Source organism: Mycteria americana, chromosome 7 (assembly GCF_035582795.1).
Source record: "Mycteria americana isolate JAX WOST 10 ecotype Jacksonville Zoo and Gardens chromosome 7, USCA_MyAme_1.0, whole genome shotgun sequence".
In the NCBI taxonomy this organism is placed as follows: Eukaryota; Metazoa; Chordata; class Aves; order Ciconiiformes; family Ciconiidae; genus Mycteria; species Mycteria americana.
The window spans coordinates 18,460,636-18,485,118 of record NC_134371.1 but is presented as its reverse complement, the minus strand read 5'-3'; the positions used below and the strand labels follow the sequence as shown (position 1 = coordinate 18,485,118).

The following is a 24,483-nucleotide window of genomic DNA, read 5'->3' as shown; positions in this document are numbered from 1 at the left end:
CAGTCTGTCGCAAGTAAAGGTGATTCCTTCTCTTATTCAAGACTGATTTCTTTGTGTCCAGTCTTAAAAAATGTTGTTCTGTTAGAGGAATTATTTGTTTCTTTAGAATAAAGCAATTAAGTTCCTTCTACTTTTACTAGTACTTTTTTCTTCTTTGACTTCTCTAGTTTATATTTTTTTGTCATGTGTTATCCCAAACCGGACATAAGTTTGCCTCTAGCTGAGGTATTGTTAATGACAGAATTTTCCCTCTGTCATCACATTGGAAGTAATAATTCTCGAGGTGAATTTGCAGTTTGTAATGCATTGAGTCTTTATTTCAATCGTTCTACTACTTGCATCTTTCTTTTGGTTATTTCCCAGTCTGTATTTCTATATGTGGTTTCTTGAAATTCAGAGCTTTGAATTTCATGCTGCTATTCCCCCCCCCCCCCCCCCCCCCCCCCCCCCGCGTAATTTTTTGTGATCATTTTACTGGGATTGAGTTCTCTCGATCCCATTAAAGTGTTTTGAACTACTTATGGCTTGGTGCCATCAACAAATGAACTTTCTTTTACATCTCGCAAGTCCTTACTGAAAACACTGAATAGGGTCCAGGACAGTCATCTTCATTTCCACCTGAGATGCCTTATGAGGTGTTGAGAACCTAATGTTCAAGTGATTTATAAAATATTGATGGTAATCCTATTTTATGATGATCATATTTCTTCAGCTTTCTTATATGGATGCTCTATGAGACAGTGGTAAAAGCTATACTAAGCAAATCTCAGACAATGCTTTTTCTTATTCTCTTAGCTGATTTCACTAGCAAAAGAGTAAGCTGGATAGCACCTTGGTTGATCATGCTGGGGTTTTTTGCAATTTTTTTACCCTTTGAGATACTTACAAATAAATTGTATGTTATGGTATGTATTTTCTTGCATCTTCTTTCTTTAAGTACGAAGTACTGCTTTTTACCATATCCAGTTAGAATTTATCTGATCTACACAAGTGTGGTGTTTTTGAATTTTAAGATTATTAATCTTATTAGTGACTTCCAGGGAAAATATTTGTCAGGCTTTGCCACTTTGAATGCATCTATTTTATTTTAAATTAGCCTATTCTTGCCCTAGCTCATCATGATTTACCTCCTTAGGAAAGCTTAAGTATTGCTTACAATTCATGCTTTTCTGTAGACAACAAAGTGGAGAAGCAGTATCAACAACTTTCATTTTCTCCTTTCGTCTAATCTTAATTTTTACAGAATTTCTCCTTCTTTCTGTTATGCCCCTTGCTTATTGAAACTCTTACTTTAAACTTAAAGGATTATGCTGTTCTTTACATCAGTTTATGAGGCCTTGTTTCCAATTCCATTTTTATTTCTTTGACTCTTTAGGATATGAGTGCTGTGTAATGGTCTCTTCCTCTTCTGTAGGGGATAAGGTGAATGCTTACCTGGAAATAATATCTTGTGGCTCTTCTGGATCTTGTTGATGCAAGGATGTGAATTGTCACCCTCTTGTGTGCACACTGGAAAGGTGGAGAAGGATAGCCAATAGGCTTTTGTGCATTTTGCTGACGAATGTATAACTGCATTGCATCTGCCACTGTATTTGAATGTTCCCTAAATACTGGCTCATAACAGAAGTTGAAGTCTAGTGGTCGTTTGTACTTCTCCATTGCTTCTCTTATTCAGGGTGTTTACCTAGTCTTTAAGTAACTGATGTGTTCTGTTGAGGTGTTTTGGGTTGTTTTTTTTTTCCTTCTGTGTTGCTGTCAGCAAATGTGGATTTAAAGAATTCAGGGTGTACTGCAAAGTTTAATCCAGGTGACACGCATTTCTGAAAATAAGCCCTGCGCTGGGTATTAGCTTCATAGAATATATGAGCATATTTGTGCAGTTCATAACACAAATGCAACTTACTAGTAATTTTAAATTTTACATCAGAAATCTTGAATATCTGAGTGACAAAGATGGATTTTGCTTAAAAGGTGATTTAATTTAGCAGAGCAGAAATCCCACTATTCCTACTGTTCTCTTCATTATAGAGCAGACTTTTTTTTAACCTGCAGATTTGTTGTTTACCTATTTTTTTTTCTCCTTCATCTGTGTTTTTAAATATTTCTTGTTCTTTAACGATAAAGTTTTACATATATTGAGAGCAATTTGGAGAAGTGTCTGCCTGGATTTAACATAATCTGACTTTTAAATGGAAATCTTTAAAAATAAAAAAATATTTTTTTTTTTTTTTAAATGAAGAGGACAATTCTCTCACATACAAAATAAGGTTAATAGCTTCTGTCTGCACATCTGGCCAGTCTTTGCCACCTGAAACATCATTTAAGTTTTTCACTTTGAAATTTGTGTTCTTCAAGCATTCTCCTGTGAGGCGATTCTTCTTTCTTCTCCCTGCACTTTTCCTATGGGATTTTTTTAAAATAGAAAAATTTTAGATAGATCTGTGCTTTCAAAGTCGGCACACTTGATGGTTGGGGATGCTTCCCCCCTCTGCCCCCACATAGTGGTAGCTGTCATCACTGTCATTTCTGTAGATTAGAGAAGTGAGTGTTTGTAGTGGCAGACACTAATTACAGCTGGTTCTTCCTCCTGCACCCTAGAGGAACTGAGCTGCTGTAGTTTTGAGGATCTCCACAAAGAGAGACAAGCCAAAAAAGGATTGTTTCCAAGACGTTTGAAGATCAGCATTTTAGGTCTTTAGTTTGGGGCTGGAGGTGCACAATTTCATGTGCGCTGGAACATCTTGCAGCAGTATTCTTTCAAGTTAAAACTACCTTTACTGAAAACTGGTAGATTTTATGCATGATTTTTTTTTTTTTAACTGCAGGAAAGAAAATTAGCCTTAAGTCCAAAATATATATATTTCTGCTGTTTAGTGACCACCTTGACTTTGTATTAGGTATCACTTTCTAGTTTACAAGAATGAAGAATGGCTATATGAATGACACTACGTGCCTTGCTATTGTCAACATACTCAGCATCTGAGTTACCTTGCTTTTTGTGACAGAAATCTTAGATGTTTTACAGTTTCTACTAATGGATACTGCTCTCTATCTTGTGCAATGATACTATTTCTTCTTCTTAAATGATTACGGACCAGTCTTGTCCAAGTTCTTTCCTTGGGTCTTTGTACATTATTTTAACATCTGCAAGATTATTCTTCCTAAGACACAGTCTTAATAAAGACCCAGTAAGTGAGGTGGAAGTCTATCTGTCCAGCTAAGTGGTCTGATTTTTAGATTTGCTGACCACCTGCAACTCTTTGTGGAAATTGTAAATGGTAAGCAGAAAAAGTGACATTCTCTAATGGACTGATTCTTGAAGCTCTTCAGCAAGTGCAGCTTGCTTAGGTGTTGGTGTTTTTTTTTAATTGTGTAGGGATATTAATTAGGATTAATTAATTAATTCTTAAAGAAAACCCCAAACCCACAGGAGTTGCATGAGACAGGCAGTTGCATGTCCCAGAATCTCTCTGCTATTGCGTTGATAGCCTAATGCGTATATATTTATGACTGCATGCATGCCTTGTGTTTAGCTGCTCCATAAAGCTCTACTCCTATTTATGTTTCTTATGTTATTCTGCATTCTGATTTTTTTAACCATTATTTCAGAAATATATTTGAAAAATGAGTATTTCCAGCTGCATGAGCTTTACATAAAATAAAGAATAATGGTGAAAAGCAACACATTTCTACTTAGTAATTGTATTTGCTAGCTCAAGGTCCAAAATACTTAATAAACATATATCGAAGAATTGCAATAATTTAGACTGCAAAGGAACAAGAATGTGGCCATATCCTAAACAACATATTGTATGTCCTTTTGAGGAGGCGAGGAGAAGGTATTCTTGAGCTGTGGTTTATTCTTTACTATTTTTTGATCTTTGTGTTCCTCTTTTGCTTAGTTCTATCACTGCAGTTGTCTTAGGAACTTTGTAGTGTATCTTTTTAAAATTGCAGCGGTTGTATATGGTAGTATAGAAACAACAATACAAGTTACTAATGCCCTTTGAACTTGTGAATTACACTGAACAAGCAGTGATGTTCTGAACATACATTTAGCATTTTGGGGATGTTGTTTTAGTGACATTTCCCTTTATCATGGTAATATGTGTACCTTATTATAGAAGGTCATATTAGATGTGGGCATTTCCTAGTGGTTTGAACTTGTGGTAGTTTGACATCCTGCCAGGACACACAGTCCTGAGGAATATTGTATATAGGGAGATGTGTCTGTGTATCGCTATACTGATAGTCTGTGTCTGGGACAGCTCAATCATATATACATATTTTGTATATCTTACAGATTGAGTGCCTCCTTATTCAGAAATTAGGCAGCAACTTTGTAGGTAGCTGCTTCTTATTACAAGATTTGGGATTATAGGGTAAAGTCTAGCAATAAGGCATGCGTATGTATATTGTTCCTCTAAGGTGGTGATGACACACACAAACTCTAGTAACATCACCATTTTAAATTTGGGTTTCCTTTTAGGTAGCCTGTATTCCAAGGCTAGCTGAACAAATGTTAGGAACAGTACATACACCATTGCAGGGAGGGGGCTATAGTTCTTGTATTGTTCCAAATTTGAGAGGCTTAAAAACCTGGCTTTAAACAGAAATTCATCTTTAACTTAAAAATGGATGTGCTGTTGCTTCACCAAAATATACAGACTTGCTTGTGGATACTTGGGATTTTAGCTTATATATGGGGGGTTTTTTTGGTTGTTGTTAAATTATTCATTGCAATGAATATCCTCTTCCTTTTCTTTGACTTGTAAGGGAAACATGAAGGCAAGCTGTCTTGACTTGATTACTAATTTAAATACTACTGTTAATAATCCTTACTGTAGCAGATGTGTGCAGCATGTAACTGTTTGCCAAAAATAAATCTATTTTGGAAGTTATTCTAAGAGTCTGTAGCTCAGTTGCCTTTTTTTAGAGATCTTGCATTTTATAATTGGGTTATAATTCTAATTTTGTATTAATTTTTATGCAAGCAGATGTTAACTTTTAATTTTGTTGTCTTCCAATCACAGGAAGAAGGCATGGTTGAGATAAATTATTTTCCTCCTGAAGGCTTGATTGACTTAATGTACTTTCCATACTATGGGAAAAGCTTGCATGTAAGTATGCCTTAATGATGGTCTTCATTTTGTAAATGTTTTGTTTCTATTTACATTTACAATTAGTAATATCAGATTGATTCTGAAGTTTGAACTTTGTAATTAGGTACTCATAAGGAATATTACATATGCAGAAATTTCACAGTGCTTGATGAGATTAGAGATATGCTTTAGCAGAAATAAGGAAATAGACTGGGTATTGTCCTAATGAAGAAGAGGCTGTATACTAGCAGTATTAAGGGCATCTGCTGCTTTTTGGTCGCTGATATCTTGTGGAATCTTTGCATGCAGGGAAAGGCAGGAAAAGTAAACTGGTTCTTTGGATTACAATACAGTTTCTAATAGTTAATCCTTGGGGTTTATGTATAGGATGTTAAGTTTGTAATTCATTATGGTATTGTTGATTATATTCCCTTGTGGCTGTGTAGTCATGTTTTCTATTTGCTCTGTTTTATGAAGAAGCACTTCAAGGTAGCAGATAGTTGGGGCTGGTTTTTTTTTAATTATTATTATTATTTTCTTTGTTTTTCTTTGCTTGCTCCATCTATCATCATTGTATTCTGACATAAATTTTATTTATCTAATTGAAGAACACTTAAGTTTTAAAAAAACCCAAAGCTCACTACTTTACGGACGCAGAATACGTAGAGTTAAAACTCCAATTTCTTTTCAAACTTGAATTTAGGGTTTTTTTTTGTGCATCAACTTGTGATAACTACATACAGAAAATCTGTACCTTCTATCAAATATAAAATTATATTGCCTTTTATTGACCAAGTTGTTTAGTCTAAACATCTTCACTGTTCACCACTGAAGATAGAAGTACTTTTTAAACATAAATCTAGTAGGTCCATAGTATACCACAGTGGTTGGTTGTAATTTCCCTGAAGTTATTTTTTTACTAAATTATTCCTTTACCAGTTATTTTTCCAGTGTACTCTATACTTACTTGCAGCAGTCCACATAACCTTTTTTTTTTATCCTCACATGGCTTTTATGAATGAGGAAGGAGTTTGTTTTTCTTCAGCATTTGCTTTCATGTTACTTATGGGTAGTTCTGTGTTTTCCATTTTGTTGCCAGACTTTTTGAATTGGTAAACCATCCATTTTCGTAGACGTACAAGATGTCACATTGTCTTAGAGAAAGACTGTCAACCTGTGCTTCCAACAGGCAGAGTCAGTACATACTCTATCCCCTTCTTGGAATGAAAGAATAGGAAAAGAGAGCACTGCTCCCTAAGAAAGGAGCAAAATACAGCATAAGTAGACCTTGAGAAGTCAGGAGGTAGTTTGTACCAAAGGCGGGATGAAGAACTTTCCTGACAAAATTCCGGTCTTGCTGCCATACTGATGGAAAAGGAAAGATTACGAAAGGAGGGTAGTGAAGTCAGGCAAGACTCAGTGCTATTCCTTGCTTGACTTAGGTGATTAAGAAAAAGCTTTACTTTTTGTTGTTGTTGTTTTTTGGGTTGGGTGTTTTTCTTTTCTTTTTAGTTTTTGGTTCAATGTCCTTTCATGTTCACTTTGTCATGTGGGATAGGGGCTATGGTTTGAGGGATTCTCGCTTATGTGAGGCTCAATTCTCATAACATAAGTATATTGTGAAAAAGAAGAGGCAGTAAGAAGACTTGTGAGAGGTTGAGGTATTTGACTAGGTCTCAAGAGACTGGATTGATTTCTTGGCTATACAACAGAATTTTTATATTATATCAGTGTGGAATTGTTGAATTACTTTAGTTGAATCCTCTTAACTCCTTTACAGAATAATCTTGCTGCTCTTGTGCTAACATAGGAGCTATAAAAGTACTAATATCTACAGTTTCGTGGTCCAGAATGGTTATTTGCCTTTTGCTGCTTAGCACAATGAGCCCAACTCCCTGACCTTAGGGAATGTTACCTTTTTTAGATTATCTGTAGTGCTTAATGAGGATGCTGATTCTCCCCCTCCCCCCCCCCAATTTTATATTGAGTAAAAGTCCATTCTGGTATCATCTGTCTTCAAAACATCATAGAAATTTGTGTACCTATTTGAAAAATCTTGGCGATGAGAGGATTTCTCTGAGGAAACACAGGAATTTTATTTCCGATTTTTAGAAAACTCAGTACCTCAAATGTGGTATCACCCTTACAACTGGAGAATTTTGAGGGTGCCTTGCCTAGCTGCATTTCCCCCTCCCAGTTTGAAGTTTATAGGTGCACAGGAAAATTTCTGATCTAGTAAAATCACTATCCAAGGAAAGTAGTTATTTCAATCTACTTCTTACTAGGACTTCACATTTTAGCACATCAGCTTCCATGCCATCGTTCTTTGTAAATGAGACTTTGAGTATTCTGTAATGCTTTCTTTGGTAGAGAAGTAAAGAAGATAGCCTAAAAATAACAGAAATGTATTAAGGAGTCTCTTAAGTTAATTGGGGGGGAGCGGAAATCTAACCCCAAATTTTGTTCAATTAAAATTTAATGCTCATACTTGTATAATACTGTAGTGTCATATTTAGTCCACTGGCTTATATTAATTTTTACCAAGCAAATAAATAATTTTGCTTAATCAGCAGTTAGCAGTATTGACCTAAAAACTATAAATAAGTTATGGAAATACTTTATGAATATTGGATTAAATGCTGCTTTAACAGTGTATAATGAATAAGCTCTTATTTAATTCACAGGCACTTTACGAGAGAATTCAAGTTGTCCTAATTGAATTGGACTTGAGAAATAATATTGGGTTGACAAAAAAAATTAATTCTGCATTCATTCTTAAATTTTAATTTTTATTATAGGGAATGGAGTCAAGAATTGTAATTGTTCCACCAAATATGATTGACCAGGATACTGTCAGAATGTTCAAGGAAAGGTTTCTGTGTAAAGCTATCAAACAGATAACACATTTTAGAATGGATTGTTGCTGAACAAGTAAATGGGATAGGGTGGAAGGGAAGCTAGTTTACTAGTATTTGTTGAATCATGCTTTTGGCAAAAAATACTTAAACCCATGCTAGAAAAGTTATGTTATAGCAGATTAAAAAAAAAAAAAAAAAAAACCCAAAACCCAAACAGAAGAGACAATGGAATGGATAGGATAGACTTATCATTTCAGAGGCTGTTTCAAGTAGAGGTTTCTAGAAAAACTGGATCCAGTGTAATAAAGGGGTAGTGTCATATGCCTCTTGAAGATACAGTCTGTGACTTAAAGTATGTTGAATGTATTAGTTAAGAAATAGTATGAAGAATGTATCTGACTATCTAACTTGGGGAAAAAAAGGCTCACCTGAGTCAGATTGGGCTTTGAAAGGTTGGGTTCTTAATTAGATGTTTTCTTAACTGTTCTAATGGATTAAATGTTAATTTAAATGCTAATTTACTCTGGTATCTCAAATATTTTCCCCATCTTTCTGTTTACTAGGCTCACTATTTACAGCCTCTAGTGGCTGTTCAACTAGCAATTAACTCCAACAGTACCAAAGAAGAAATAGCAATTGAGTGTAAGATCCTGGGCTCACCTAATTTAAAAAATGAAGATGATCGTGACAAGTTTCTGGGACGAATTGCCTTCAAAGTTCAGATGACTGAATAGCAGGAGTAAAAAATTCTCCACAAAGTAAACATTGTGTTGTCTGTTTTGTATCAGCTGGACATGCCATTCTAGGATATGAGACCACCTTGGAGAATGTTAAGGTGGTTTATGGCGTTCAGGGTAGCATAAAAATATGCTTCCAAATCGTATGTTTAAAATCCCTCAACATAAATGCCTATCCTGCTTCTGCCTGCCCCATTGGAACAGTGTACAGACTATAGTTATGTCATAGGGACCTGTAAATAGCTGTTTTCAAACACATAATAATGGTGACCTTTGTCCTGTTCTAAAATGTGGTTTTATCCCCCAAGTGAGTGTCTCAAGCTTAATGTGCTGTGCTATGTAAATATTGTATTGATTTAACACTGGTTTAACTGTCATATCTCAATGCTGACACAGTTATAGGGATAAATAATAAATGGTACCTGATTGACATAGTGATTTTTTGGTAAGAGTAAACACCTCCAACGTAAATTGTGTGTATGGGAGTGGGTGGGTGGATGGATGGCTGTGTGGAGATGCCTTAAATTGTAGACTGGGTGGCGTGGGAGAATTGAAATAGATTTTAAGAGTTGGTATGGATTTCTGAAAGTAAGTGCTCAACTAGTACTTTCTTGTGCTTGTCACTGTGCAAGTATTGTGTACATGTAATACTTGGTATAGAGTTTGGTATTCCAGCTGAGGAATTGAATCTTTCTTTGTGTTGTTAATTGCTTGCGATATGTGGAGCACAAATAAAATCTATACAATATTTTAAAACTTTTTAGTTCAGAAATATCAATATAAAACAATTTAAATTGTTTAGGGTCCTGGTAACAGTTGTACAACAGAGCTGCTTGAAAGGAATGGCCTCACTATTGTGGGAATAGGCTTTCATTTTCCAATTAAAAAATTTCCTGAAGAACCTCTGTTTAAAAAAAAAAAAAGATTGTCCTGATTAAACATTCCTGTTTAATTTATATACTCTGTTTCGTTGCATCATTTTAACATGCTTCATGTCTTCGTCTGCTCTTTCATCTTGGATTTTCTGTGTATTTCCTCATCATCCATTTAGAAAATTGGTGTCATCAACTGCTTTATAGAAATATCCTGTTGACTTGGAGTGGATTACTTGCACTTTAACTTAACTATTTTTATTAACCCAGTTGCTAAAATGACCACAAACAGACTGGTTTATTTGTGACTGCTCCTCACGTTAAACCAAGTTGACCCATTATATTGGGTTATAACTTCTGCAGTTGTGCTGACATGGGATTTATATTACTCTTCCCCAGGGTTTTTGTTTGTTTTGGTCTTCGGTTTTTTGAGCACATAGTCCACATTCTGATGTCTTCTCAATATTAAAGACCACAGCAAATCAGCATTTGTGTAAATACCTGTATGTTCTGCTAGTTAGGCCTAAATTTGTTACTTAACATGCTTTTATGCCTAATTCTTAGTGGTTTTTAATATTTTATTTAAACAAATTAAATTAATGATTACTAAAATTCAAGATCCATTCTTAATGCTCTGCTTTGAAAATGTCTGAGGCCAGTCTAAGCCACATTAGTGCAAAACTTTAACACCTGTGCAAGCTTACACTGGTGCACAGTTGGAGGAAGCTGCTCTTAATGGGACTTGAACAGTGTCTTGAACTTCATTAAAAATAGATTTATACTGATCTGATACCATTCAGCATGCTTTTTTGTTATCTACAAAAGAAAAATTGTTGTTCCTACAATATGCAATGGGTTTATTTTGTTTATTTTGTAATAATAGCATGCATTAATACTGAATAAGAATGTTCTTTCAAAATATTCCATTACTAATGTTTTAAATCATGCACTTTTAGAGCTGGGATATGTGGGTTCTTGAAGATATGACTAATTGCTTCTCTGTATATTAATACTGTCTGAAAGTATTTTAATAGTTGTGAGGGAACTTAAAGTGTAGATGTTGCATCTGAAAGTGAAAAGGACTAGCTTCATGTAAAAGATTTTCACATTTGTGTTCACTTAGGAATTGTAAGAAATTCTGGAGAAACACTCAGTTTTCAAAAGAGCTGATTTTTGCAACAATTTCTCTTTCGACTTATCTATATAGACAAAGCATGAAATGGCAACTCTTCACCAGCACTTTTCAGACAGGTAGAACTCAATAAAATCCTGTTCTCCCTAGATTTTGTAGAAGTGGTTTTTATTTTTTTTTTTTTTTAATTTAATCACATAAGGATTATCAGTTGGGAGGAGGGGGGGAAAGAAAAAACTTTTGAAAGGGTTCAACTATCCAAATTAGCATGTAAAATGTATGTAGGTAATGAGCTTAGAGTTAAACTATTTAATTAAACTGAAATATTTCCTCATTTTTATTTCTGTGTCTTAAGAATTTGAGTAAGTGATCTAGTAGTTATTTATAAACAGGTGTATTGACTATTAGGACATGATAAAATTACTAATTTTCTTCATGTGAAATTTACAGTAAAGGTTCCTCGGACTTAATTTTAAATTATGATTAAAGATTTAAATTTACTACCTTGTTACCAGAAACCTGAAATGTTTAACTTTTATACTGGTAAATACTTATAGGGTAAATTTTAGCGCCTTTGAGTCTGGAACAAGGACCTTTAAACACTGTGAAATTGCCAATTGTTGCAGGTGCTGTTTCATACCACCATGAAAACCTACTTATGTCCAATTCAGTTGACGTACCTTCTTCTCTTTGCCATGCCCCATTCCCACTCCCCCTGCCACCCCACACATGAACACATACACACAGGGTTAAAGGAGAGGCTGAAGAGAAGATTGTTAAGAGGCAAAATTAGCTGAAGGTTTTATTTACATTGATCATGCAGTAGATAAGACGATCCCATAAGGACAGATGACATTTAGCACTGACCTGCAGTTACTTCCTGCTGGGATGCTGCTGCTTCTAGGACAGTAGTAATGAAAACAGACACCCTTTCCTTTTGTACTGAAATGTCTTCTTTAGTAGTTCCCAAGCAGTAGAGAGAAAAAGAAAAAAATCTAGATGCAAATGTATGTAGAGTAGAAGGAAGAGTTGTAGACTAAAGGAGTTGTGAATCTGTATAGAGACAAAGATGAGTTGGGGGAGGGGTGTGGGTTTTTTTGTTTGGTTGGTTTTTGTTTTTTTTTTTAATCCCCTGCACTCTGTCTCTCTCTCAGTAGGAAACTGGGAAAGGAAAAATAAGTTTCTCCACACCAAGCCCTGCTGACTGATTTCCTACAATGTTTTAAATGCAATGGCACTGAACCTATTTCAGGATTTTTTTTACCTCTCTGTGAAGCTTATTCATCATAACTTTTGGATGATACGAGTCAAAAAAGAGCTTGAAGCTGAACATGAAGTTTTGCATACTTGAGCATTCAGAGTACGCTTTGGTCTTCTTACAAAATGAGATGGGTCTCCTGTGATGGAGAAAAATGTCTTAATTGTATAATTTAAGGCTTAACTGAAAAATACTAGATTTAGATACTAAGAGTATGTGGGCAGCTCTGAGAATGTTTCCAAACCTCAGAATGCTTGAAGCTTCAATCTTATCTTTTTGCAATTATTCAGAGCTTTGACTTCCCTGCTAGTGAAACATTCATCTTCTTGCTAGTTAGGCACTTTGTTAAAACATGTCAGCATTCATGCTAAATCTACTGTCAAATTACTGAAGCCTTTTAATGAATTTGTTAGTATGTTTGTAGTCAGTATACCTGAAAACTGGTACTTTTTCTGTTATAAAAGAAATCGTTCTGTTAATACCATCTACCATGAAAAATCTTTTAATTTACATAATTTTTGGCATTATATTAATAGCATATCCAAGGCATAAATGTGTTCAGAAACAACTGTTCAGTTTTGCCCGTAGATCAGATCTAGCTCTGCACCTGTTGAGAGTAGAAGAAACTTCACCTACATGTGCTTTCTACTCATGCTGTACACTGTGGGAATACAATTATTTTATTTGGTTCAGCCCACCCTCTACATCAATACTGAGTTGTTTTTCTGGTTTGATTTTTTTTTCTTTTAGGTAAGAATAAAAAAAATACATGTGGGGGTTCCTTCCAGTTTACTTTCAAATAATATCTTCTGTATTGGAAGCTTTACCTGTATTAGCTATGCTGGGGGGATAAATAGTTGAAGTAACTTTTAACCTCAGCTGTTTCACATCATGAATCTTTGTCCTGATGCTTGTTTGGTTACAGGTGTTGGGCTACACACCAAAAATGTGACTCCTCTTTTACCTTAGAAGTTACCTGACTATGAAGTCAGTGTTGCTGTAGACAAAGATTCCATCACAGAGGCTTGATTTTACAGTAGTCTTAGTTGCCCTTCAGTTAAAATACATGCAGTAACTGTCACTGTCTTGTTGGAAGAAGCATTTTAATACAAAAGATCAGAGTGAGTTCCTCTATAGGATACTTGCTACAGTTTTTCTTGCTGTCTAAATGGGAGGGAAGAAAATCAGAGAAAAGCTAAGCCAAAAATTCAGGTTATTGCAGTTTGAAGTCTGTTAATTTGGTGACTGATTCTTTAATGTGAAATCAGTGCAACATGAGGGTTATCAGAAGCTTGCATGTCACTGTGTAGTTTGTTTGGATCAAATAGCTCTAATAATTAATGACTAAAAGTAAGACTTCTTTTATCTCTTTAAATCTCAGGCAAGCACCTAAAGAAGCCGATAAAGGAAATTTCAAAGTTATGTTCACTAGCATGTACTTAAATCTTTTTATGTGGTGCAACTCTGAACAGTGAGTATTGCCTGTAGCTGTGGAAGCAGTGCCTCATTTTGATTTTGCATTAACTTGAAGGGAATTGCTAAGAGTTTTTTTGGCAACAGTTCCTTAAAAGGTCTGATAGGTATCAATGTATTTGAAACAAAAAATGTAATCCCGTATTTTATTTTAGAAAGTATACTTAGCTGTGTATATTATGTGTTAGAGAGGATTATAATATTTTGAATTTGCTTTACAGTTGTATGGAACAAAAATGTGTCCTTGCAGTACCCAAATATTATGTGACTTGTGAGCATATTAATGCTATTTCTATTCTTTTGACACAAGAGAGCCCCTACGGTGATAACTCCTCCAGGGTTTGTTGTCCCTAACAAGGTCTCTCTTAAACCTGCTGTGGCTGTAGATTCTAACTCCAGAAACTGCCACTTCACTCCTAATTACAAATGGGACAGATTCACTTACTTAACACTTTAAATATTTTAATGGCTATTACTTAGTACAAAGTTGTCTGAACATTTTAAGTGTTCCTTGTGAATGACAAAAAGCATAATGCATCAGACCTTGGGTGAGTTTTAGTGTAAGGAATGTTTTTTGGTTAACTCCTGATTTCTTTTTGCTTCTTTTGCCTTTTAAGTTTAGGGAGAGGTTAGCATATAATTAGCACAGCATCTGTAATTCTGTAAGTTCCTCTCTAAATTTGTTTGGGTTTAGAAATTGCTTATAAATAGTACTTACAAGTGGTAGTAAATTTCAGCCTGATTGGTTTAAATGTTAGTTTAAAACAAATCCATAGATAAGGTTACAAATCTTGATCTACTCCTAAGAAAAGTTGCACGAGTGGCTCTGCCTTCTTTTGAGGTGGCAGGTATAGTAGTAGCTCGTTATTTTGTCCTCTTGTTCCCCTACTAAATCCCTAAGCAAACTGCTCAATAATTCATTGAGCTACTCACTTAAGGCCAACTATATAGCCACAGGTGTAAAGTGAGTAGCTTTCTGAGACATTTTCCCTGGTCCTCCACCCTCAGCTTTTCAAGTGACTAAAGCCCAGCATAGTGAGCCAATAAAGTACACAGAAGTTTAGCTGCTAAAGAAAGTGAAATGGGATTCTTGATCTGGATCTGATTCTTGACTTTGTAAGAAAACAAAAGAAAATAAATCCACCTCTGAAAAAGTAAAGCTGAATTCAGATAAATTTCTCCAGGTGGCTGGGAGCGTCTTAGTTATTTCACTTGATGTTTTATATATATGTCTTTTCAGTGGATGGTGCATGGATACACATTGCAGGCTGAGAGCAAGTACTATCTCCTGAGGCCAGCTATACAGCTTGAGCTGGAGGAGTTTGTGGTCATGTTGACAAGACTTGCACGTTCATTGTAGTGCAGTCTCATCTTCAGGCTTACAACCCTTGTGCTATGGAAGAGAAAGGAAGTTGTGTGGCAGGAGGATGTAAGTTTTGAAAGAGGGGAAATGTTCCTGTAGGTAGTTCCCTCAGTATGCTTTTGGATTGAGGAGACTTTTTCCCAAAGGTAACACAATAGCTGTTAAGAAAAGGAGGATGTAATGTGGACTGGTTGGGAACTGGGAGAGCGCCTGCCATGGGACAGGGAAGGTTTGTAATGCTTCTGTGGATTGTATAGTAACTTCCTCGTTGGGTATAAGGAAGCTTCTTGAAGCTGTTAAGAGATTGTTGGGAAGGTCTGAAGTGAATTATATGCAAATGGACAGCATTATGGATAGGAGAAAAGTTAGAGGTAAAATATAATCTGTTGGGTTTGGGTTTTTTTAGAGAGCTATATGATCAAATATTAGCCCCTTTAGTAGCCTTTTCGTGTAATGTCCACATAGTTTAGAAAATTATATAAGAAAAAAGAGATTAAATTTAGGAAAACTGGGGACAACTTACAGGGCAAAAGGAATATATTTTCCCAGTGTAAATTCCAGCTAGAAGAGAACAGATCTACACTTCCGTCACTTAAACAATTTTCAAATGAAAGATGAGAGTGAAGCTGATAGGCATAGAAAGGTCTGCACTGAGGTTCAAGGTGATGCATTAACCTACAGGTGAAGTCTGGAACACCTCTTAATTTTATTATCTTAAATGAAGCAAAACCAGAACACAGTGAAGAACAACCTTCATGATATAAAACCCCTTTAATGTGACAGAGAAGTAGTTGACCCCAAAGCAAGAGTATACCAAAATGCTTTTAGTTTTAAGGGTTTACCTGTAGTAGTAAGATCCTCACTTAAAGCTGAGGCATTTCAGAAAAATAGTAAAAGAAAGATCATTAGGAGCACTGTAGTATAAGGTATAAATTATACTGGCATGGCAGGGCAGGAGTGATAACTATGTATTAAAGAAACAAGGTAAAATAGCTGTCAGTGAAGAACACTGCATGTTGTTTGGGCTTAATTATTTTGTCTGCATGGGAAAAGTGCTGTAGGGTTAAATTAGTAATCAGTTATCAAGATTGTATGGTACATTAGATTTTAATGTCAAAATCATATCTAAGTCTCTATAGATTTTTAAGGTGAGAGCATTATTCCATTAATGCAGGATATAGAATGACCAAAGAAGATACAGGAGGCAATAGAACCACTAGGTCAGAATAGGGAGTTGTTCTGAGCACTGACACAAAATACAAATGTACTGGTATACAAGTCGGATGATGGTGTATATTGTGTTTGCTTCAGCCATGCTTAAAACATTCCTGATGTCTTAATAACAGAGCTGGGGGAGGACAAAAAAAACCCCCAACCTTTCCAGGATTGTTCTAAAAAAAAGTGCTCTGTAGATCTTGAACTTTAGCATAGTTTGCAGTGACGAGTATCTGTGGGCCCACTCAAATAACTTGTTAGACACCTTAACTGGATTACAAATTTGAAATGTACACACTGTGGAATGTGTTGTAACTTTTAAGATCACTATATCAGAGTCCTGTTTCTCATTTGGGAGAAGGAAGATGAAGGGATAGTCATCCCAATTTTTTCTTGCTACTTCCCCTCCTGTTCAAAGATTAGTGCTGATTAATAGTGGGAATACGTCTATTACCTATCTTTCCTTTAGTAGTCATGTTTAGCTCCCCAGCTGCTCACATTTGGTAGTGGAATAGATAATAGAAGAGTATTAAAGATCCTCTTTGGTAAGACATTTAGTTCCTCAAAGACCTTCCGTTTATTGCTAGAGTTTGGGAGGATGTCTAGAAGAAGACAGCTTTCTTCTCCAACATAGCCATCTGGTGGGGCAAAGGAAAAGATCTATGTATCACTAACCCTGTAGTGTTTTATCATAATACGCACAAGCCCTGATTTGAGTTGTTCTTCAGGAAACTGCAGCCTAGAAAGGTTGAGAAAGAGCACACAGGTCAGGTAACAGCTTACTGATTTTTGACCATTTGAATTTTGAAATAATGTGTGCAGTCTCTAGCTGAAAATAATATGATGATTGATATGGATGCTCCTAATAGTTTGACAAATACCTTGAAAATGAAAGCCTGTTTTTCTTTGTCACCTGTGTTTTAGTGGATCAATGTATTTGTTTAAGACTTGCTTCCTGCTGCAGTGTAACACAGTGAAGCAGAAAGCTGCTGCAGTGGATCTTGTGTTTCCAAGTGCCGCAATGCGTTAAAGTAGGTCAAAAATTGCATAAGATGCCATTACTGGAAACTGCTGTAGGCTGACTTACATATAAAAACTCAGCAGTGCAACTAGCAAATGCACTCTGACAAACAGAAATGCAGCCATGACTTAAAACATGACAAGAGAGCTCTCTGAAATCTCCCTAGGACATGAATGGATGTTGGAATCGTGAGATGTCTTTGCCCCTTGAGTTCATGTTCCTGCTATCTGCTGAGCCAGTCGCCTGCCTGGCTTGTCAGAGGTTTCACATTGTTCTTGTCTGCAGGGAGCTCAGGCACAAGGCTCCTTAACTCGTTCTGGATCGCAAAAGATGTATTCTATATTTTCCTGCTCCACCAAGCTCCTCTTAAGAACAAACATACATAGCACAGTGAAAATCATGTAAAGTTTAGAATCTGTTAATAGCTCTTCCACTGACTGAACAGTTGCTGGTGATTAGTAATGACCACTGGGAGTTTGTGGAGACAAGTGCAGAAGTCTGCAGTTCCTGCACGCAGGAGCAGCCACTGCTGTTCAGTTTAACACTAATGTGCCCTGTGGAGCAGTGAGCCGAGTAGAGTGCTTGCGTTTTCCCTCTTTGGAAAGCACTGTTTCATAGCTTCAGCACAGAGGGGGAATACATGCCTAGGTATCCAATTTACGTAGTATTTTACCTTCTTTACAGAGTTACAAAAATGTGTAAATGGAGAAGGAAAAAAAATTCTGGAAATATATAGTATAGTAGTCTAACAGTGTAGTCTAACAGGAGCTGGTGGAAGGCAAAGGCTTACATAAAGCTGATAAGGGGGATTCAGACTGGAAAGCAGAATGTCTAAACAAGAATTACTGTCCTTGGGTGTAAAGCACATCCTGGAGAAATATGTGAGCTAATTAAGATGTTTTGGGAACCATCTGAAACAACTAGTAGAAGTGTGATAAGAAGCACCCTCGTGTGAACTATCCTCATTATAATACTAAAAGTCACACCCCTCGAGCTGGAGACCCCGGCCCAAGCAGAGACCCCTCACCTTTGAGCATGCGCAGAATATTAAAGTAGCACTGTAGCTTTAAGTTGAAATAAGAGAAATGTAGACCAATAGAAAACTGCTTTGTGTAATTACTTATGCATATGCATAACTAGACTGTAGAAATACTGTACCTGTATGACCGAACTTTGTGCTAGCTTTGTGGAGCTACCACCTAGCACCCATCTCTGCGCAGACATGAAATAAAATACCTCCGCCCTGTGTGTATATTGGCATCTTGCACACCGGGTAAACGACTCACACTTGTGGGGTAACGGTATCACCTTCAAAATGCTCATCAGTGTGCATTCTTTTTCCAGTGTGCGTGCATCCTGTACCCATGAAACCAGACTCGCTTGGTTAGCAAGGTCTGTTGGCCCACTCTGTTTCCGTGCCCTTGCACCTCTCCACTACATTGGGCAGCATCGAGAACAGCGCATGGGCCACTTTCAGATTTTGTATCTTTTAAGAGTCTGACCACTGGTAAGGGCCATCTTCTGCCCTTTTTTTTTCCTTCTTGCTACTGGTATTTTCATATTGTCTTTTTCTGGCACAAGTTTAATTAGTTGAATAGAAACAAGAAAAAACGTCCCAGTTTGGGGGATTATACCCATTAGCAATCAGAGTGGGGTATATTTGGCTGCAATTATCTTTTAGTGCAGTATATTTAACTGTGAACAGTTTATTAGTCATAAAATATACCACTTGATGGATGCATTTTTCCAAAGGTTTGAAATAGGGATACTGCTCTATGAAATGAATGAATGAGACCAACGTCTGAGTCTGGCAACTTTGGACTCTGCAGTTATTTATGAAAAATCTTCGGCAACCAGAACTGCTTTATTTCCCAGAATTGTTGCATCTCTGGTGATACACCCATTTGTTATCATGCCAGTCACACATTTCCTATATTTAATTTCCTATATTTAAATAGATAAATAGATGGGTCAATATAAATCATCTCGGGAACACACACAATCATACAGTTACACAGACTGGAAGGATCCTCAGTTAATGTACAAACCTGATCAGGTCTCTACAAGTGCAAAAGTTTCCGCCCCTCATTTGCTGCTCAGGGGCCAACAAATACTGATCTGATAAATGCTCTGATGTAGTTGATTCAGTCATTTGGCGATGGACCCTAAACGGAATAGACCTACCATTCAATCTTAACTTAATAGTCTTCATATATTGCCTGATGTCAGGAAACCGTAGGTAGGAACTTGGCAGAACATGAATAAAGTTTTTAAGCCTAGAATGTTTCCAACTTGGCTTTAGTCGTGCTAATGAGATGATGAGAAAATATCAAAGGTGAGAAGGTTTGAAAGTAGTAATAACAATAAAATCTTGGACTTGCATCAGAATGGCTAGCCTGACTGCAAACAGCCAACAGCTGTATTCATTACATCTCATACAAAGTTATCTTATTAGCAGTATGTATAGCAGCTTCTACAATTCAGTTAATTTACTATGACTAAGACTTAATTACTTTGTTATGGTAATGTGAAAATGTTATCTTAGTGTTAAGATGATGATAATTAAAACCAAAAAAGAGGTCTCCCCCAAAGGGTGTTTTGCAAGCACTGGATCTTTTTCCATCTTGAAGTTTTTTCTGCAGATCCTCCAGAGCAGTTTGTGTTTTTTAACTCTCCAATGCATTTAAAACAGTTAAGGTTTTTCACCTTTGGAGGTTCGCCACCCATTAAATCTAAGCGTTTAGTTGAATCACTTATTTTTTCCCCAGTTAATAACATATAGATTTCACACACTTCATGTATTCTCCCTGTCATGATTATTCTGTATTGCTCGATGGTATGTTCAGAACTTTGAAGTAGCCATTTTTTCTTCCTCATGGTGAGAGGCCACTCTCTATGGGAGTGGCTCCATGCATTTCATAAATCCAGTCAGGGAGTCCATACAAGGAGTAACAGTTGAAGAAGTCCCAGGCACTGCTGTGGAAGGCTTTAAAAGGAGACTAGGTTAAAGCATCTATCGGAAACTGTTGGGTTTTGGCCACTTTTTCTTAATTATTTTTTAATAAAAATAGTCTCTCCAATTCTAGCAGCTGAACACTGCTGACCTACAGCATGCTTCAAACTCTGGAATTTCCTACAAAAGTCCTAAAATAATTACAACGGAGGCTTGTGATGGGGCTTGTTTTGGGTGTGGATCATGGCAGCCAGGCCACGCTGTCTCGACGCGTCAGGCCTGCAGCGCAGGTGCTGAGCCCCGCTGCAGGCAGTGACAGGAGGGGGCTCCTCTGGAGGGGGGTGCTCCTGCCCCCGGTCCGTACCAGCCGAAATGGCCTGGCGACAGACACGCTCCATTCATCGTGCAACACGTCACTCTGCAGCTGGAGTCTGCTATTGCAGGCTGCCGTGAAATAGTGATTTAAAAGGTTCAGTTAGGTGAAGAGGGGTTTCCAGTCAAGCTTTGCTAATTTCAAACTCTTCAAGAATGTTTATAAAAAGGTTGATTTAGCTTTTGTTTGCCTTCTGGTTCCGAGTCTATTTAAATCCTACGTAGGGACGGTTCTCTGCAAGTAAGACTTCTTTTTTCTTTTGCTGCAAAACTCAGTACCGTGCACGGCGGTGGCAGCCCTGGTGCTGCCCCAGACAGCCTCACCGGGACTTAAGGAGACAGGGGACCGCACTGTAGCCTCCTCCACTGCCTCCTTCGTGTTGGTTTTTAACAGAAATTAAATTGGACTCGGAAAAATGTAAAAAGTATGTATTAAAAAGACCGCTGCGCGCCCCTGCCCCCAGGCCGCTGGGCCGCACCGCGCCTGCGAGCTGCCGGGCTCCGGCCCCTGCCCCGGCCAGGGCGGCTGGAGGGCGGCGCTGGCGCGCGCAGCGGCCGTTAGCCGTTGGGGGAGGGGGCGGGGGCCTCTCCAGAGCTGCCGGCCGGCCCGCCACGCCTGCCCGCGGGACGGACGGGGGTACCGCAGGTAACGGGGGCGGGGGAGAAAGGGACGGCTGCCCGCGCCGGGCCGGCGCCTCAGAAAAGGTGGGAGAGCGGCCGCAGAGCTGCACCCCCCGCGGTCAGCGCGGAGTGCCCGGCGGCAAGGGAGCTCAACGCCGCCTCGGTCGGCACGCCTGGGCTCCGAGGACGAGCGACCTCAGTCACACGGAGGGGCTGGGCAGGTGAAAGCCTGTGTGTATCTGGTAGAGCTGTAAAGAGGAGAAGGTGGTCCGTCGGTGGTTCCAGACGGTGCGGTGTGTCTGCGGTTCTCTGCAGGTGTGGGGAAGATGTGCAAAATAAGTATAGCTGGGTGATACCGCAGGTGTGAAAACTCCTGCAAAGTGCGACTTGGCTTCTGGGAAATGAGCGCAAAACCAACTTTGGAAGCGTTAAGAAAGTGGCAGGTGGCATTACCTTGCACCGTATGTTTGGAGGACGATGTGGACGTCCTGTCTTCCGTAGGTCAACAGCCTGTTATGCCTTTGTGTTTCTTTATTGTCATGGTAAGTCTGCCCAGAGTTCTCCGCTGGCAGAGCGCGCTGTGCTGGACCTCGCTCTGCGAGGAGGGCAGGGAGTGTCTGCAAGCCGGCGTTCCCCGAGGTGGACAAGAGCTCGGTCATCCTCTTGTTGAAGAGCAGACTGAGCTGCTGAGCATGTATGCCTCTATCACTGAAACAGGAACAAAACAGATGATAGAAGCAAATATGGGAACTTGGCAAATACAGGATATATCCTAAAGAGAAGGATATAGTTTTTTGGAAAGGAGAATAATACGGCTGTTCTGGTCATAACTCGCCATTCCACAACGGTAGATTTAAAGCCCAAGAACTGTCTTTTGACAAAATACATGAATGTGCAAACGCTTCTTTTTCTGATGCTTAACTAAGGTGTGGCCTTAAAACATGCCGGCAACTGTGGAAGCTCCACTCCTCCCTCCCCCCCCCAATAAAAATCTTACCTTTACCACAGAGAAGCTTTCTGTGGGGTGCAACATGGGCAGTCACGTTGTGTGAGCTGTTTGTGAGTTCACACCCTTCCTTACCTTGCAGTAACTTGTCCTTGTCCATGCCCTCAACCTAGTCATTTTACTGAGAGCTCTGAATGCTGTTTAATTTCAGTCTGGAAAGCTGGAGGCTTAAGTTGTACACAGGTAGATGCTAGGACATTTTTCCCATCATCTGTGTGGTTTACTCATTTGAAATGGTTTTTTAACTCCTAAATGTGCCAAGAAATTTATGTCTTTGCGGTGCTTATTTATGAAAAATAACTATCTATCTTGTTTATGCCAGCAGCTGCTGTAAAAATGTAGTCTGCTGCTTTTTACATAATATGGTATTAAACAGGATTTTTGTTGTTTAATATTTGAAAAATAATGTTCAATTAATAGCGATAGATTAATTAAATGTAATATTTGTGTATTGTCATTGCTGTATAACCTGGACTTTAATGTCAAGATGATGAAAGCTTGGGTTAGCACAGATCAGTTGAACCAAAGGAGTATTGGTTTCATGTATTCTAAAACAATGGTGCTTCCATAACTCTGCCATTTTATAAGTCTTTTTGCAGCCTTATGCTGGAAGAACATAAACCCTTCTGTTTGCCAGTACTTCTTCCTTTTGATGTCATCTCATTGTTGCAGGCTTTTACATCACTTCCTGCTCAGCTGTGTCTGGGACAATGGTTTTCAGTTACGGTTCATGGATCTGTGAGTTCTCTGAATGACTGGTGAGGGATTCTCAACGTGTAACAAAGTCAGGCCTGCAATTGGTTGTCTAGGTGGCAGCTGTAAGAACCAATGGGCAGGAATGCCAAACCTTCAACGACTTGTGTTTTTTCAGTATGACAGACTTGTTTTAACCATTGTGACAGATGAGAAGTACTGTTTATCCTGTGAAATATATAGGCAGTTTCTCGTGTTTTGTTACCCTTGAACAGTGGTTTCAGCAAGGAGACAATCCCAGTGACGTTAGATTTTCGAGCCTTTTAAATGATCTACAGCAGGAGCAACAGAATAGGAATTCGGTATTAAGTAGGACCCCGAGAGCAAAGATCCATCATCCTTCAGGCAGACGAAGGACAGGCACACTGCAGTAAAGCTGAACTGTGTTCAGGAGCAACCTACACGAATCACACGCGGTCAGGGACAGTACTCGTGACAGTGGGCTTCCACAATGAAGTATTGTTCAAATTTATCTCCTATCCTACACTTGGGGTTGAGACAAAGTTTAATGAAGAATAAACCTACACAAATTTGGTGTTTTTCTTTTTCTGGTTTCCCTGAATGTTTTGAGATCTTTTTGCTTTCTAACAGAATGTGTGTAATTCAGCAAAATACAATTTTAAAGACTACTTTTTTTTTTAACCAAGGAAAAGATTTGTTGTTGTCTTAATGTTTCTGTTGTTATTGTTAGCACAGAGCACCTTAATGCTGCAGCAGTTACCATTGCTTGATTCCTTTTTTTAGAAAACATACAGATTTATGTGAAGAAAAATATAAAACAGTTTGTGTGATGCTATCTTATTGGACAGTCAAATAAATTCTAGCCAAAAGCATTTGCAATTTCAGAGCACCCGATTTGCAGACTTCTCCATTCTTGGAGAACCATGCCAAGTACTTCTTTCTTAGAAGAATAAAAGGGCTTTTATGCTTTAACACTTTCTCAGTCTCTGTGTTAGGTTCTTAGGGGAGAGATGCCCAGGTGAAAACACGGCACAAAGAAATAAAGTACCTCACAACAAAACCCTGTCCTTTTAGAGTCTGTAGAGGAGAGTATTTATTCCAACCAGCTTCACCGTTAGTTTAATGTTCCAGAATCCTTCTAGTAGCAACTTACATAGCACTGACAGAAAAGGAGGTACAGATTTTTAGACTATTTTTTTTTAAAATAAGCAATATCTTTATTACTGAGATAGATAAAGACTGTACCCTCTAATTTCTTCAGTTGTGTTTCTTGCCCATAAAAAACACATAGGAGTTTTTAGCTAGTTATTTGGGGCTAACTGGAGTCTGCTAAATCTATTCATGAAAATGCCTTCCCAAATATGCCAACGCATTTTAAATGAAAGGAGTCTGTGCTAGAGTTTCTATTTCTTACACAAGAATGAATTTACAGTTTTGCAAGTCTTTTCCTATTGTCTTTTAACCTTCACGTTCAGCTGGTTTGAGATTAAAAATATTAAGTCATGGGTCTTCTGTGCTCGTGGGGAAAAACAAGCACTGTGAAATTACTTGGCGTTTTTGTATTTGGTGGAGTTGGGAAACCAACACAGATGATGAAGAGGGACTGTATTTAATGCTCCCTAAATTCTTATCATTTAGATTCTTGCTAACAAAATAGGGGGAAAGGGGCTGGAAGGATATATGGTCAGAGCCTATAGATGTTCGAAGAGTGTCCACAGGACAGAGGATTTAGCATGAGACACAAGGGTAGCACACAGACTAGTGGAATAGAGCATGCTGAGGAGCA

General features: G+C 38.0%; 1 protein-coding gene across 2 annotated transcripts in view; it reads left to right on the top strand.

Moving 5' to 3' along the window:
• The window catches only part of ATP1B3 (ATPase Na+/K+ transporting subunit beta 3), a 50,036-nt gene that overhangs the window by 17,323 nt on the left and 8,230 nt on the right, over positions 1–24,483 (top strand). The window contains exons 6-7 of one of the 2 annotated variants that reach the window (XM_075507252.1): positions 5,034–5,120; positions 8,524–9,653. In XM_075507252.1, coding sequence (XP_075363367.1) covers positions 5,034–5,120; positions 8,524–8,694 — 258 coding nt within the window. In that variant the 3' untranslated portion in view covers positions 8,695–9,653. Of the gene's footprint in view, positions 1–5,033; positions 5,121–8,523; positions 9,654–24,483 lie in introns of those variants that run through there. The other variant, XM_075507253.1, reaches the window with a different exon arrangement.